The sequence below is a fragment of the Plecotus auritus genome, assembly GCF_963455305.1.
Source record: "Plecotus auritus genome assembly, chromosome: 5".
Taxonomy (NCBI): Eukaryota; Metazoa; Chordata; class Mammalia; order Chiroptera; family Vespertilionidae; genus Plecotus; species Plecotus auritus.
Window position 1 is genome coordinate 137275510 of NC_137776.1, and position 16279 is coordinate 137291788.

At 42.9% G+C, this 16279-nt stretch overlaps 1 protein-coding gene across 7 annotated transcripts in view; it reads right to left on the bottom strand.

Annotated features, from left to right (window-relative positions):
• The window catches only part of VLDLR (very low density lipoprotein receptor), a 35594-nt gene that overhangs the window by 16965 nt on the left and 2350 nt on the right, over window positions 1–16279 (bottom strand). For 3 of the 7 annotated variants that reach the window (XM_080667609.1, XM_080667611.1, XM_080667610.1), the window contains 3 exons: window positions 6187–6306; window positions 2331–2453; window positions 824–946 (listed from right to left, as the gene is read on the bottom strand). In XM_080667609.1, the coding sequence (XP_080523735.1) occupies window positions 824–946; window positions 2331–2453; window positions 6187–6306 (366 nt within the window). Of the gene's footprint in view, window positions 1–169; window positions 947–2330; window positions 2454–6186; window positions 6307–16279 lie in introns of those variants that run through there. The other 4 variants (XM_080667613.1, XM_080667612.1, XM_080667615.1 and 1 more) reach the window with 3 other exon arrangements.

The window sequence follows — 16279 nt, forward strand, 5'->3', positions numbered from 1 at the left end:
GAGGACGTGTTTCAGCTGCAAGCGTCCTCAGCTCACCGGCACACTACTGCATTAGGAGGCCTGTGCTCCTGGGCAGCTGTGGTTATAGAGGCCCTATAAAAAGGGCGGTAGCTTGAAAGAGCGTTCAAAACAATGTTTGTTCAACCTTGAGATTTTCCCAGGGCCTCACCTTTAAGGTGTAGCATTTATTACACACTTTCCAAGAACAGAAGCATGAAAGGAAGGAAACAGAGTTGGCTTTTACAGGTAGAAACTGACAGAAGACAAAATTACCACCAGTTGGGTAGTTTTTCTTTGGGTATCTGCTAACATGATGTTCACGAACACGGCTATGCCAGTTTAACTTCTGGAAGGGTTAAAATAGAATCTGGTTTTGGAGCTAAGAAATGCTGGTATGATACTCAAGTAATTTATTTCAATAAGGAGATCCCATTTAGACCTAGGAATGAGTTTGCTGGCCCTATTTCCCTTCCGGGATGGCGCCAAAGTAAGGAAGGCCATGAATTACTGTCCTCACAGAGACAAAAGCCCACACACTTGGTGCATGACTGAGCTACTTCGAAATGTAAGTGCCTTGAATGACTTACCTTTGTATTTCTATTTGTCTAGAAGAAACACCAAAGCAAGCCATGGCCCATGACCATGTGAACTTCTTTCAGACTTTTTGGGGCAGTTAGGAAGGACAAGTAGTTGAGCAGATAGTAAAGTCACTGAAAAGCGAGTCAATGTAACTGCATCTTCATGCTTAAGTTAGCTTCCCCTGCCCACCCTTCTTTGAGCAAAGGGGTCTTTGGGATAAGCCACTCAACACTGATCTTCTTACCACAGTTTTCTTCATCTTCTCCACTGTCACAATCATTATCACCATCACATCTCCAGGACTCTGGGATACACTGAGTAGAATGGGCGCCACAGCTGATTTCATTTGTGCGGCATGTTCTCATATCTGTTGATGATATACAGTCTCAAAAGAGCCTCCAGACTCATCAGTGCAAAGTCGCTGCTCCTGTGCTGCTTGGAAGTGGTACACCTATGACTCAGTGGCCTGGCATGCTGGTGAAATTCGACTTACTAGTTGAAGCCTGGGTAGATCCTTTGCCAGCTCCATTGCTTAGAAGCCATGCCAACCTATGCTACCTGGCAGTACACCTGAGAGCCTTGACCGTGTTACTCCTTCAAGGTTCCGTGGAGTGCTCAGTTCTGGCTTTTGTTTTACTTGGCCTAGTTAGGTTTATTGGCTGGCCTGCTCCTTGACCATTGTTTATCTGTTGGCTATCAAGTGGTACACCCACATATCTAATCCCAATTTTATTAAAGGCCAGATGGTCTAAGACTCATGAAGCCTTCCTTCTAGGTTCCTTCACAGGCCTCCTTCACAACCTCCTTTAGATTTACATTTTGCAAAGTAGTGACATCCCATACATTTTGACTTTACTGGGTCATCCTCTACTAAAACGTGGGGCTGAATCTTTATGGAACCTGTCTTTATGTGTAATGGCTTACATACCTTAACCAAGATTCTTATTACTCCCCTTGCTTCCTGCCTAGAAAATTGATATCACACATTTATTTTCCTTTCTGCTTGATTTTCTTTTGTAACCATTTTCCCAACTGAAACTTTGTTCATTGGTCCTCCACATTTGGTGCTTCAATAGGTCTCTATTGCCTGAAAATGAACTCCTAGACTTTCTTCATCTTGACATTCAAATAATTGCAAATCCTCCTCTTCTATCACCTCATAGACTTTTTCCTGAATATCAGCCTAAGAACTCAGATATACATTTGCTTAACTATGAAATTTCTCTTATTTAAGAACAAGCTATAAGTTCCCTACTTTAATAGTTTTAGATTACATGTTTGTTCAAAATAACGATATCACCCTACTTCTAGTCACTCTACCTCTTCAGTAACAGATTTTTTTCCACATAAAATGAGAAGCTGTGTATCTAAAAGCTTATATTTGGCCTATGGGGGATCCTTACATCTTGACTTAGCTTCCAGGACCAGAGTACCATCTGCTCATATTCATCATTATCAAACATTTGAAATCTGTGCACCTAGTCAAGGAGTTCTTAATGAAGTCTGCTGGCTTCAGTCTTAAATGTTCAATAGTGAAGCTACCCAAGAGAACGTCAGTCTTATTAGACTAGGGAGAACATTCTTTAGAGGATACTGATCAACTGTTCATGACTTGACTGAGTTTGGAGTCAATTGGCCTATACTTCAAGGGAGTCAAAGGAAATTAACACCAAGTATTGGATTAAGCAATACTTAGAGATATGAGACACAGACGGCTTAGAAAGTTCAAGTCTAAAGCAAGGCACACTCACGGCACTGTTCTGGGCTGTCATCAGAGCCGTCTTCGCAGTCGGGATCCCCATCGCACTGCCATCGGCTGGGGATACACTGGCCATTGTTGCACACAAAGTCAGACTCAGCACATGTCTTCTTCTCTACAAAAGTTTATTTGCAGGGTTAAAGTTGAAGTCCCTTACCCAAGAGCCCTATAATCCCATGGGGGTAAAACTGCATTTTGATGTATTTTACTTGTGAAATAAAGCTGAGTCAGTTAGCACCCAACTGCCAATATCCAGGAGAACAATAGAAAAACCCCACCCTCCCCAGAGGACAAAGGCGCTCACTTAAGAAACTTGGAGGATACTGAAGTCAAGATAAGACAAAGGTTTCCAATTATCTTATAATCCAGGGATTCCTTACAACTCTTGTCTATTTTATAATGTTGAGATTAAGTAATAGTTTCATTCTCTTCATGCATTTCTTCCAACTCTTTCAAGTCCTTTGTAAATTGAATAGCCAAACAGTCCATCCTATAACTGGATCATAGTATAATTGCTCTAGGGACATACCTTGACAACACCATGGTGTAGAGATAGATGAAGCTCTAGTACTGAATGTTGTCACCCCTACACGTCTATTGGGGAGAGGAACCCACCCAGTAAGAAATAAACAGAGCTGGAATCTAAGTACAGGAGAGGTGTTCAGAATCCAGCTTGAAGTAATTGAAGTTGCCAATACCCATAACTGATGGCCAGGGTTAAAATAACCTGCAAGGTATCCATTCTGCCATTCTTACCAGGGTGGGCCTTTTCTCCTGTAATTAGGGTGACCATGCAATTTATTGTCCAAATTGGAACAATCTCAGTAGAAAGGGGACACTGTTCATTGTACCAAGAAGATAAGCATAAACCCAGACTGTCCTAAGTAAACCAGGCAGCTTGGTCACCCTACCCATGAGGAAGTCAGAGGGTAAGAAGAGTCTTAAAAAGTAGCCACATAGGATATTCTAGGCTCATCCTTCTCAGACTATATTCTTCCCTACTCATGTGTCTATACCTTCCATCAGAATTTCTAGTTTAAAACATTCTTCTCTAACAAATATTATGTAATGGTAAGTCAACTAAAAGCTGACGATTTGCTGAAAATTTGAAAGGCACCTCTTCAAGACAGGGGTTTAAACTAGGTTCAACACTCAGAGTTTAGAGTATCCTAAATGAGAGGGCCATTCTGGTTTAGCTTCTGATATTATAAAGGGGGGAGACAGTGATTAGAGTAAATTTCTAGAACTCAAGATGAGGAATTATGATGATTTGAAAAGGGTTATTTATCTCCTTGAATTGTATAGCCAAGGAAACAAGGAAGGCCACATTAGCTCTTAGATTCACACCTATTTCTAAAATCACTGAAAATATCAAAACCCCAGTGTTAATGTTTAAGTGATATCCTAGGCCCATGTTTTCCTGAGCATGTAGTGGGGGTGGGGTGGGGTGGGTGGGGAGTCTACAAAGCCAGTTGTTGTAATCCAACCTGTGATATTCTTTAGAAGTTGTAAAAGGGGGAGTAGGGGATGGTTGGTTGTAAAGAAACCACCTGTCTTTAAGAAGCAGAAAATATTACAGGAATAGGAAAGACTGGCTGTACTACACAGTGTTGAGAAAAAGATAAATAGTGACAGACAGATTGCTAGAGTTAATCTCTCTCCATTCTGAGCGTAGACTGGGAGGGTAAGGAGGCTACTTGAACTGAGCCTTGAGCTGGATAGAAAGTTCGATGTGCCACAGGGAAAGAGAGCTACTAGTTACATCCTTAGGGTACTGAAGTCACTGATTAATCAGCTTAGCCTAACACCAAGAATGAGTTACTGGGACCGAGAGGAACACATGGCTTGTGGAATTCGAGCTGAAGTTGACTAAATCTGCTAGTTGACATGCTTGAAAGAAAGAGCTCCACTGAAACTGTAACCAAGTTCAATATCAATATCAACTGTAACCAAGTTCAATATCAAGTTCAATATCAAGAAAAATAGAAAGTGTCTTTGTAAGTTTCCAGTACTTGTGTAGCTTTCCCCTTTGGAACATCGCAAAAGAAGCATACTAAGAGATCCCCTGAGCAATGCTCCCACTTTCCTTTTCTACTTTCATAACTGGGAGGTGGAAACAAATTCTGGTGAAGAAATATTTAATTTTTTCCATCTTATGTGATCTTGATACATGTCCTTCTCTTTACCTCTTCCAAACCCTCCTGCCATGCGGCTGGAAGTTATTTATGCAAAGACTGTTTTTAGGAAAAGCCAGCAATGACCCTAAGATGACCCAGGTTAGTTCCTACTAGGAACTGACTCTAATCATTGTTTCCCCCTTTACAATATCAGAGGCTAACCCAGAGTGGCCCTCTCCTTTAGGACACTCGAAACTCTGAGAGTGGGACCAAGTTTAAACCCCTGACTTGAAGTGGTCCCTTTCAAATTTTCAGCAAATTGTCAGCTTTTAGTTGACTTCCCATTACAGAGTTAGTCAGATGGTAAAAGACTTCTCACCCATGAAGAGAATAATTACTTTCTAAGAAAAAACAGTGGGTTTTGCCAAATATGTAAGTTTAGACTAGAGGAAGAATTACTACTTACACCAAGAGGACAGCTGACAAGAGTGAGTTCCTACGAGTGGGATAGTTACAGAGGGAATGATAGTACCTAAGTAAACCCAGAAATAGCATGGGACCGAGTGTCTTATAGAGTAGATGAAAATCTTAAAGCTAGAATGCAAATGATGGAAAAGTGTTGCACAGAACTATTTTTCGTCTTGAGATTGGAGTGAAGTTTCTTCCCTGAGACTGTAGAATGGACTTCCTGTGCTTCCACACAAGCTACTAATCCATAGATTGGCATGAAAACATCCATGGTATTGCTGAGAGCTCAAGCACAGGACAGTCGGCTGCAAGGTTTACACTATAGCATGTTAGTAATGATGCATAAAGATGTTGGTAATGGTATAACAAGATAGCAGTTGATGAAATTTACATTAAGCTAGTTTTCTTCTGTATTTCTAGTTTGTATAGTAAAGTTCTCTATATAACATCTTTTAAAAGGCAGATGACGATGTTATCACCGGCATTCACACACATTATTTCAGGATTTTTATAGCAAAGAACAAAGGGGTCAGGTACCTACATGAGAACATGTAGTTCTCAGCTGTCCTGGCTTGACATGAGGTTATACAGATTGCATAAACAAGCATTCCTCACAATGATCTTTTCATAGATGCTGATCAAAGGGCATGATGGTATATCCCCGATGCCTTGGGAGAGATGTCTTCCACCCCGTCTAATGCTTTAGGATTAGCATCTATTGTAGACAGAAAATTAAAGAATAATTCTTATCTAATCTTTGATCTGTGCTGGCTTGTAGTTTCTGTGCCAGGAGTTAATTGATCCCATGGAACTTTACAGGATCTTTTTACTATCTGTGACTTTCTTTTGTGGTGGTGGTGGTGGGGGGGGAATCAAAGCTATTTGAAAACTGAACAGAGAAAGTCTGTTCTAAGCAGTCTTCTGTCTATCTTCACTTCCGGTCCTCCCCTCCCTTCTCCTAGCTTCCTACACCAAATGTTTGCCTGATCTTAGCTAAACCAGGTCCTGTCATTTGAAAGGGACTCCACTTTATCTTCAACATTCTGCACCCAAGTTGATAACCCCATGTCAAACATTCAATTATATTCCTCTAGACCAGGGAGTACAGAATCTTTGGACTCTGGTTCAAAGGAAGTCTTAGGAGTGGATTCTATTTTCAGAATCTCGATACATTTGTAGAAACTAAGATAACAACACCACTTTTCAATGAAAGGCATAACTCCCAGTGAGGTGGCAAGTGAGACTGTCAAACTCTTGACTCACCACAGTTCTTTTCGTCACTGCCATCAGCACAGTCTTCATCCCCATCGCATTTCCACAACAGTGTGATACAGCGGCCATTTGTGCATTGGAATTGGGAAGGTTCACATTTGGCTTTTCTTCCTAAAATCAGGAGGGAACACTTAGCTAAGCCTGGGATATAGGGGTGATAAGTTAGAGATTCCAGTTACCCAAAACCTATGGACAGGGGTCCTCTGAGAAGGACAGCTGCAGACTCAGCAGGCTAACACATTCTAGGAGGCAGACTTGGATGGGTCTTGGGGCAGTGACGGATAGTAACTGAGTTCTTAGCTGGGCACACACCTTTTAGATAAGACTAGATTTCCCAGCCTCCCTCGAAATGAGAAATCACCATGAGAATCAATTCTGGTTAATGCACTGTAAGCAGGATTGGCATATACAACTTCTAGGAAATATCCTCTATTTTCCTTCCCTTTATTCCTTTCTGGTTCCTGAAATTTGGGCCTGGTGGCTGGAATAGTGATCTTGGGCCAATGCAGCCAGATCAAGATAGAAGGGATCTAGATTGCCCAGAGAACATGGGGCATTTCCATGTGCTCTGGACTCACTCCTCTCATTTGTTTAAAAGTCACTTGTGTGGCTATAACCACACAGCCAAATCCTAATCCTTCAATGGCATTTCTGGTCCACATTTCATACTGTTATTCATGAATGATGCTCCTATTACAAGCAAAGTGAAGGAGATTTAGAAGGAGCAGCAGGGAAAGGGGAGACATAGAGGTTTAATACCATGGTTCCTCATCTTAGACCTTGAGGTCTGATTGCAAAAAACACATGTTTACACAATAACTCCAAGATAAGATACAAAGCATCAAGAAGGTATAGTTAAATGAAAATGAAATGAAAATCTTTTTTAATTTAGTGATGGGAGAAAAGCAAGTAAGGTAGAGCCACAGACTTGGGTTCCATTTCTCCAAACCTCAGTTTTCTTATGTTCAATGTATAAACATTTAACTCACACAATGATATGAACTAATTCTTATAAATAAGTAGGACACTTAGGTTTTTTTTTTTTTTTTTTTTTTTGCCTGGCACAGACAGCTAACATCCAGGTGTTTCCCATCATTAGCAGGTCTGTCCTTCTGGACTCCTGGAGGATATGATGTCTTTGAGATAATAGGCAAAGATCCGGTTGCTTAATGCAAATATCCTGCAAATATTCGAGAAACTCAGTATAGTTCATGCAGATTACTTAGGGAGGCCTTCCGATTTCCTGCCACCTTTCAGCATCTGCAGCTGTGACATGCTGGCGTCAGAACAGATGCTACAGTGACAAGCACAGACTGGAACTCTTGTGTTATGCACACAATACTCTAGTTGGCCTCCCTACTGTCAGCTACTCCCCACTGTTTGGGAGGATTCTATGCTTTGTGGCAAATTCCCAGGGAGATTAAAATTTGGTCCAAGTCAAGTTCACCATACCGGTGTGGTTATTTTCTTAGGTACTAAATGTATTTGTTTAAAACCTGCTCCCAAGAGTCTAGTTAAGCTAAGACCAAGGTAAAAAGCAGTGTGATTCTATTGCATTTCCCACATACATTTCAGACTATTCATTCACCCCACAAATATTTTGTTGAGTATAAGATACCACGGATTTAGAAGGGAAAACAGGGGAGAGTAGAGGTTGCTGTCAGGAAGCATCACCTGCTAGTTTTTATAGAAATACCTGGCTGCCTCCCAACTCTTCCCCATCATCAGTCTAGTCTCCATATATTCTCAATATGCTCAGGGCTGGGGTACCTGTTCTAGGGGCCACTGGCTGTAGTTCTATATCCCCACTATGTTTGAGGGCTGTGGGAGTAATAAGAATCTACGTTGAGTATTGCATTTAAGAAGTAGAAAAAAAATAATTGATAGAGTACATAGATATACATGTACTTGGAAAGAACAGCTGGGTTATAGTTAGGATACTGTGCAGACTGAAAGGCTCTGAATTTTTTAAAGGTTTTAGTCACCCAAGGTCAAAATGAGACAAAAACACTGACATTGATATCTACACTGTCAAAAAGGTAATCATATGGTCAGACTGGGACATGGACTTAAAAGTAGGTGTCACATGATGGTTTTCCATGTCAGGGTTAGGTACCTGGAAATCTCCTTACAAATGAGTCACCTGAAAGCTACATATTTTATAGACACTCAAACTGTCTTGGGATTAAATACAGACACAGAACACCCTAAGCCTGATGTTTAGTCCAGTGTTCCCTTCGAGAGGGTCTCTGAATGTAGCTGTAACATACAAGCTATCAACAGTAACAGGAGACATTAACCATTCCAGCCATGCTGCTTCCTGTGTTGATACTGAGCAGGCTCAGGGCAGACACGAGCATTTTCTTAGTGTTTATTCCAATAGCCCAAGATGAAAAGGAGTGTAATTTCTACCTTTTCTTATCTGAGCTGTTTCCACTTTTCCCAGGCTTCTGCCTGGCTGTCATAAAGCTGTTTTACCATGACACACGCACAGCCCTCCATTAAGAAGGAGGGACACATGGGGTTAGGAGTACAGTCTGCTCCTAAATATCCCTGCTTGTTTACAAAAGGAGTGAGATGGGCTGGGTAAGGCTGTCAGGCTTTATAAAGGACCCTTTAGAGAGCGAGGCACATAAAGGCCTTAAGCTTCATGGCCATGTCTCTCCGTTTCCCAAGTACTTTGTTTCCAGAGATTGTTACTGGGCAGAAGGTGCTCCCGGTTCTGTTAATTCCCTGCCTCGTGCAGAGCGGCAGAGCTCAGACACGAACCCCAGTGCTGAGACCTCGGCCACCTGACTGCAACACCGTGCGGGCTTCCTGTCTGAGTGCCAGAAGGATTCTGCCTTCTACCTCCGAGGTTCAGCCGGGAGTGCTGCTGCCCAGAGGAGAGCCAAATGCACCACACGAGTTAAGACGCTTTTGGTCTGCGAAGCTTTGGGGATTGCAGGCTTGTGGACCTGTAGTCTGTTCCCATGCCGGACAGTTAAGTCTCAAGTTCAGTATTATACTTTCATAAAGGGAACAGGATGAACTTGAAATCACATACATCCGAGGTTCTTTTTTTAAAAATATATTTTATTGATTTTTTACAGAGAGGAAGAGAGAGGGATAGAAAGTTAGAAACATCCACGAGAGAGAGACATCGATCAGCTGCCTCCTGCACGCCCCCTACTGGGGATATGCCCGCAACCCAGGTACATGCCCTTGACCAGAATCGAACCTGGGACCCTTCAATCCACAGGCCAACGCTCTATCCACTGAGCCAAACCGGTTAGGGCCATCCAAGGTTCTTTTAATTCTTAGGCTCAGCTAGAGCCAACGATGCCTGAAAAAATTACCTGTGAAGTAGGGGAGCTAGGCACTCTACAGGGTGGGACAGAAGTAGGTTTGAAGCAGGATGGCTTTCTTTTGACTTGGAGTTACATAGAAGAATTTGAAAAGGGCTCTATTACTTTAAGAATTCCAACTGTTGGACTGGATCTAGTTTTCCTTCTAGCTCTGACACTTTGAATACCTCTACCCCTTTGGATCAGGGGGCGGCACGTCATATGCACCTAGTCACACACATGACTATTTAAATTTGTACTGAATGAAGTATCGAAGGATTACTCACTCATACTGTCACTTACACAGACGGAATCAGACTATGCAAACTTACTTCAAGGGGCCCATGTCCCAGGAGCCTTACATATCTAAATAGTTAACTACCCAGACATGTTAGCAGCTCACTGGCTCCAAGAAACTCAGGGTTTTAATGCAAATAGAAGTCTGCCTGCCATTGTCTAATTATCCCTGCACGGGTTACATGGAAGAGCAATATGTAAGCTTCAGTGAAAAACGGCATAGGCCTTATAATAAACACCAAGCCCCACACTGGGCTACAAATGTCCCTGGAGGGCTCGGAGTGACACCTTGGCAGGAGTGTCCACTAGCAATGCCTGGAATATGGAGATGTTTCTGAGTCTCAGGCTCAGACTGAACTTAACTACTCAGAGGGGCTCACGTGGCCACACTGCTGGGACTAGCAGGGCCAAGTATTCAAATCACTCACACCCCTCCTTTCAGCTTGAGCATGCGGGTGTTATCATCTACTGGAATTTCTTCAGTCCATTTGTTTTGGCACTTCTGAGGCTGCCAAGGGCATTTATTTTTAGTAGGACTCACTTCTGCTTGGCACTTGAATGCCAATCTTTCTATTCATAGGCGAAAGCTTGTTTTTAGACAAGCAGATATCCTAGTCAGCAACGTTTCCCACGGGGAAGGTTAGTAAGAGGAACTCAGCAAGAGGCCCCGAGATATCAAGCACCAAGTTCGTGTTCTGGCCTTCGAGGCAGCCTCTGAAACACAGGTGGGGGCCAACTGAAAATTGTTAACTACTGAGGTCAGTGGTCGGCAAACTCATTAGTCAACAGAGCGGCAAACTCACGAGCCGCAGTTTGCCGACCACTGACTTAGGTTAATCCTTCTGATTCACTGCAATGAGTGAATCTTACAATTCAATTGTCAAACAGTTTTTCCCATTTACATCAGATTGAAATAATCTTAAGTATTATGGACAAATAACTCATTTACTTCTCAATGCTACATGGTTAGAGCTACTGTTCCCCTTGTATACAAATATCAGGAAACCTGTTCAGAGAATGGAAGTAAAGTACTTGCCCAAGATCACTCTGGGAAGAACTAGAATTTGAACCTGGGCATTCTGGCTCCAAATACTTGGTTATTGAGCATGTATGCAATCAAGAGCACTTCACTCAGGACTATTTCTTTCTAGAGTGTCCTGTTGATTTATAAGTTGGCCAGTCTAGTCAACTTAATCCAGAATTAGGTAGTTTTTTACTTGTCATAATGACACTATCCCACATAGCTTTATTGTGGAGATAGAGCCCTTTTTCCTGTCCCCATTTTAATTTTTAAAAAATGCTGCCAGAGTATCCTCAGTGGGTCCTTCCCTAGGAGGACGACAGTGCTTGGTGTTCCTTCTGAGGACATATTGGTCAAGTAGCGCAAAGGCCCTCTGATACTCTTTGGAAGCTGTTGGTTTTTGGTGGGTGGTTCTCAAGCTCTCTTTGCATCAGAATCCCCTGGAGGGCTTATAAGACACAATGCTGGGCCCCACCCCCTAGAAATTCTGATCCAGTGAGTATAGAGTGGGGCCCACATTTGCATTTGTAATGAATTCCCAGATGATGCTGACACTGCTGGTCCCTGACCACACATTGAAACCACTGCAGGAAGGTTAGAAGGCTCAGATTCTACCTACCATGGAAGTGACTATTTCATTTTCAGGGTTGGGATATACAGTACTCATCCCCATAAGCCCTCCTGCCCATCACTGGATGGATATTGGTGATAAATGCCAGTCTTACAAAATACATTGGGTGACAGCCCGACATAAAGCCTTTGTGACCAGTAGGTAGGGAAAATTTATCCAGATGCCTTAATCAGCATGCACTGTAAAATGTGGTTCTAAAATCTGCCTTCCTCTCTCATGTGTCCCATCTTTGATCAGCCCCATCACTTCCTCTAAATCAGTAGTCCAAAAACAAGGCCAGATTTTTCTCCCCTGACATTTTGGCATCAAGTCCTAGCCTGTCTAAGCCCTCATCTCTCGCTTGATCTAAATTTGTCTCCTGTCCGTCTGCCTCTAGGCTGCCACATTCTGTATCCAAATCAAGATGGTGATTCAAACAACCTAGTGCCAAGGATGGTATCACTTCCAGGTTTCCCACTGACTCTGGAATTGAGTCTAGTTTATGACCTATTCCTCCCAACTCTTTCCTATTAATTACCACCTGCCATCTGCTTTGGCTACACCAAGTTGCCCCACTCACTTCCCCAGGCCCGCACCCTCACTGCTGCTTTGTCTTGATTTGCTCATGTTACTCCTGTCCGTCTATCTACCAGGGGTGGGCCCAGATGTCACCCCTTGACTGAGGCCCTCAGTTCCTATCTTGACCAGTTAGGTATGGTTTGGCTGCGTTTCCATGGTCTCCTGTGCCCATCATACAGCTGTCATGGTCTGAGATGCTCCTACCCACCGGTTTGCATCTCTCCAAATGGACATCCCCTAACATGGGGCCTGGAATTTATCTTCATAATCCGGGCCCTGGTGTCTACAGCTAATGACTCTTTCAACACGAGTGAGTATTCATGGATGCACTAGTTGATTTGTTAATTTATTAATAAAGCTGGTTTGAACTATAGACTTTCCCCAAGCATTCTTCCCAACTACTGTGAACTCGAAACCAAGTGTGACCAGCTATTTCACTAGCTCGAGTACTTTGAAAGAATCTAGGTTATAAAGGCCACCGTTCCCTATGCCTTTGAGGGTTCCTTCCCCTCATCTTTGTGACACTTTCTCATTTAAAAGTATACTTCTTTCAGACTTGTCTGTCAGAATGAGGATGCCAGTGTGGGTATGTCGGCCTCATTTCCATGTGAGGAGGAAGGTTTGACACACAGGGAAAGTTAGCAGTGGCTGACTGATAAAGTTAGAAATTGGATGCGTGGGGCCCAGATTTTACTTCTGACATGTTTGAGCACTCTTTGGTAATGTTGGCAACAATCTATTGGGCTTGAATTGCATCACCTCTGTAAGATCATCTGTAGAGGTGGAAGAGTTTCTGCTTTTGTCACATTGGAGTCTAAGTTCTTGGTGATTTGGGGGAAACTTCATAAGATGTAACTCGGGTAGCATGTGGGAACTCCAGCAACTTTGAGGTGCTGGCAGCCTCATTTATGATTAAGTCTTAAGCACTGGGTCTGCTTACTTCTATCCAGTGCTTCTCTTCCACACTGTGTTTGAATCATTGATTTCTTAGGTAACTTCCCCACTAGATTAAATGCCAGAAAAAAAGGGACCAACCACCTGGTCACAGTGTCTCCATGCCTGGTGCCATATGATAGATGTTCAGTATTTTAGAGGTAAAGTGGGCTCAAGCAGATGTACAAGGAAGGTCAGCACCAGCCCACCACCTACTTAGTAAACCTACAGATCAGTTAATAACTCAGATCTTGGGAAAGCTTCTTAGGAAAATTAAAGATTAGAGGCAGCTTGCAAAAGTTGTCTTTTGCCAAGGTTTTATCACCCCCTTTGCTTGGCAGCTTGCAAGACTCACTCCATCCCCCATATCACATCTAGGTACATAAAAGCTACTAGCCGGCAAGGCCAACATGGATGACCCAAGTTGGTGGCAAGATGAACCATTCTAGCCAGTGGTCCAATCTTTAATGTCTGCCCCCAATGGTATCTCTTAAATATAAGGCCATGAATAACCTCCCTGCCGTCCCGCCCACCCCCCCACCCCCGCCACTCCACCCACCCATGTAGCATCTCTGAAATACAAAGTGGGCAAAGGATTCCTAAGCAGACATGAAGCCATTTTTTAAAAGTAGAATCTGTACTTTGTCCCCCAGCACCTAGCAGGCATCCTCTTGCTTAATTTAGGTTCAAAATAGCCATCAGGCCAGGCTTTCCTAGGGAACCTACATGAAGGGGAAAGTGTGCTAACTTTAAGGTTTCACCTGTCATCTCATTAGATCCTGCAGTGCACCTAGCAGATCTAACTAGCTGGCATTAACAATATCCAGATTTTTTATTGCAAACCCACAGAAGAGCTTAGCAAAGAGATGCTGATTCAAACTGAAAAATGCGCAGAGTGAAATCGAGATGATTTTTACTTACAAAGCCAGATTTTCCTAGAGCTAAGTCATACTCTGCCTTGAAGTTCTATGAAAAGCTATCCTCAGGTTTCCTAGCTAAAAACTCTTTAGCTGGGCAAAGAAATTGCCTCTGGACCACTTACCTCTGTTCAACTGGTACATCTAATCCATCCCCTCTGCAGAAGGGAATCTTGGACTCGTTGCCTTGAAAATAGTCACTGTGCTGTAGCCTAAGTACTCTTTTGAGATTAACTTGAAGTAGAAGGGAACATCTTAAGCAATTTTGAGGCTATCAACTAACCATCTGGAGAGCAGCTGCATCAGCCCACCAAGAAGCTCTCCTAAGGTAGGTACATTTATCATAAGCATCATCACAGACCTTATCATAGCCTTCCGAGGCACTTAATTTCTTCTTAAAAAACATTTTTATTGATTTTAGGGAGAGAGAAAGGGAGATGGGGAGAGATAGAAACATCATTGGGAGAGAAACTGCGATTGGTTGCCTTCTACACACCTCCTACTGGGGATCAAGCCCACAACCCAGACATGTACCCTGACCGGGAATCAAACCAACAACCTCTTAGTATAGCAGATGACACCCAATTCACTGAGCCGCACCAATCGGGCACATTTAATTTCTTATAGGCTAGTATGTGAAGGCAGCTTTCCAAAGGAAGGTCAGCATCCAGAGTAAATTTAATGATGACTCAAAATCATATAGGTGACTGCCTAGACTTGATCACTACTCCCTCTATTGAAAAGGACAGCGTTATTCACATTCTATGAGAAATAGAAAACGGTCTAGATCATTAATGAGTATTTACGTATTTATGCTGTGCTCAGAGTCTTCTGGTCTTTGGATCAAAACCCAAAGCCATATGGCTGGGAGCTATCTGTTCCCTTGATCTTACGGCCATGCTCTACGCTAGGAGTTCTTGTTACATCTTATCAATTTGATGCTCCTCCTGAAACAGAAGGGCTCGTAACTACTTTTCAAATCTTCCAGAATTATAAAAACTACTCAAGTGAAATCGAGTCTATGGTCATCCAATTGTATAAAAAAGGGCAGAAACACTTCTAACAGACCTTCACTTCCTTTGACCATAGAGGCTGCCATAATTAACATAGGCAGTTTTGTTGTCCCAAACAAAGTCTTAACTTTTGGCAGCTCTGCTGAACTTGGCTTTAGGTACCTCGTGACTCAGGCAATAAAACCAAAGAATCAAAATGACACAGAACAGGTGCATGATTGAATGTCACATGAAGTGGCCAATTTGGGGCGATTTGGGGAACAAAGCTGCTCAAGAAGCTGTCTCTACCAATACGGGCTTGCCTGACGCTCCTCCTTTAAAGAGCCCTGCTCAGGTCCTCATGCTTTGGCCCAGATGAGAATTATGACCATTCCCACACCTTCCCTTTGTGCTACCAGATGAACCAGGTTTATTTCCCTTTTGCCCTCTAGTCTCCTATCCCTCCAGGTCCATGACTACTGCCATCTCACCAACCCACCCCCCACAATAAGAAAAGTGCTGTGTACTCTTTTGCTAGTCGCTAGCCATATCTGAATAGCTCTCACAGAACCTTTGTTCTTCTGGGCTTTGGCCTGAACAAATCGATGGTACCCAGAGCCTAGTCTTGACTCCATAGGCTGGAGGAAAATGTCCTAGAACTCCAGGGATTTTGTAGTCAGGTATACTACACCACTGAATTTTAACTCCTCTCATTAGCCTGCTTTAAGTTCCTTGCCAGGGTCTTGGAGCACACCTTCCCTACCCTAGAGTATTTTAGACCAGCACCATGAGTGTATTTGCGCAAGTGAGTGTGTGTGTGTGTGTGTGTGTGTGTGTGTGTGTTGCGGGGGGGGGGGGGGAGTGCAGCAGGGAGGTAAGTGTAGAAGACCAGGGCCAGATGTCAGCCTACATGCCCTGGGACTTTGAGCCTCAAACAGGACCAGTCTGGGTTGGCTTGGGGTCAGTACCTACATCAGCAGACTCCAAATTCCCACCAAGTCAGAAGGATGTGCTTCCTTTCTTTTGAAGAATTTAAGTCTTGCATGGGCTTCTCCACTGTTCATGGCATATCACATGTTTCATATGTGACCTAGGGGAGCAAAGGGTCCTCACCTACCTAATACAGGTGAGCATATGGCTTCAAGTAACTGTTTTCAACAATGTAAGTGCACTCCTAGCATTTTATAGGATCAAGTTAACCTCCAATGAGTTAAATTATGTGTTAAATTAAGAGAAGTCCATGCAGCAAAGAGAACATGGAGTAAAAATGAATATTTTCTCCTACCTTCCTGGGCAGTTATCAGTAAGTTCTAGTATATTTTTTTAGTCTTGGAAATGGTGTGAAAAGTATAATGCAAGTCATGGCACTATTCTGAAAAATGGTTTAATAAGTTAGTGCTGCTCATCCA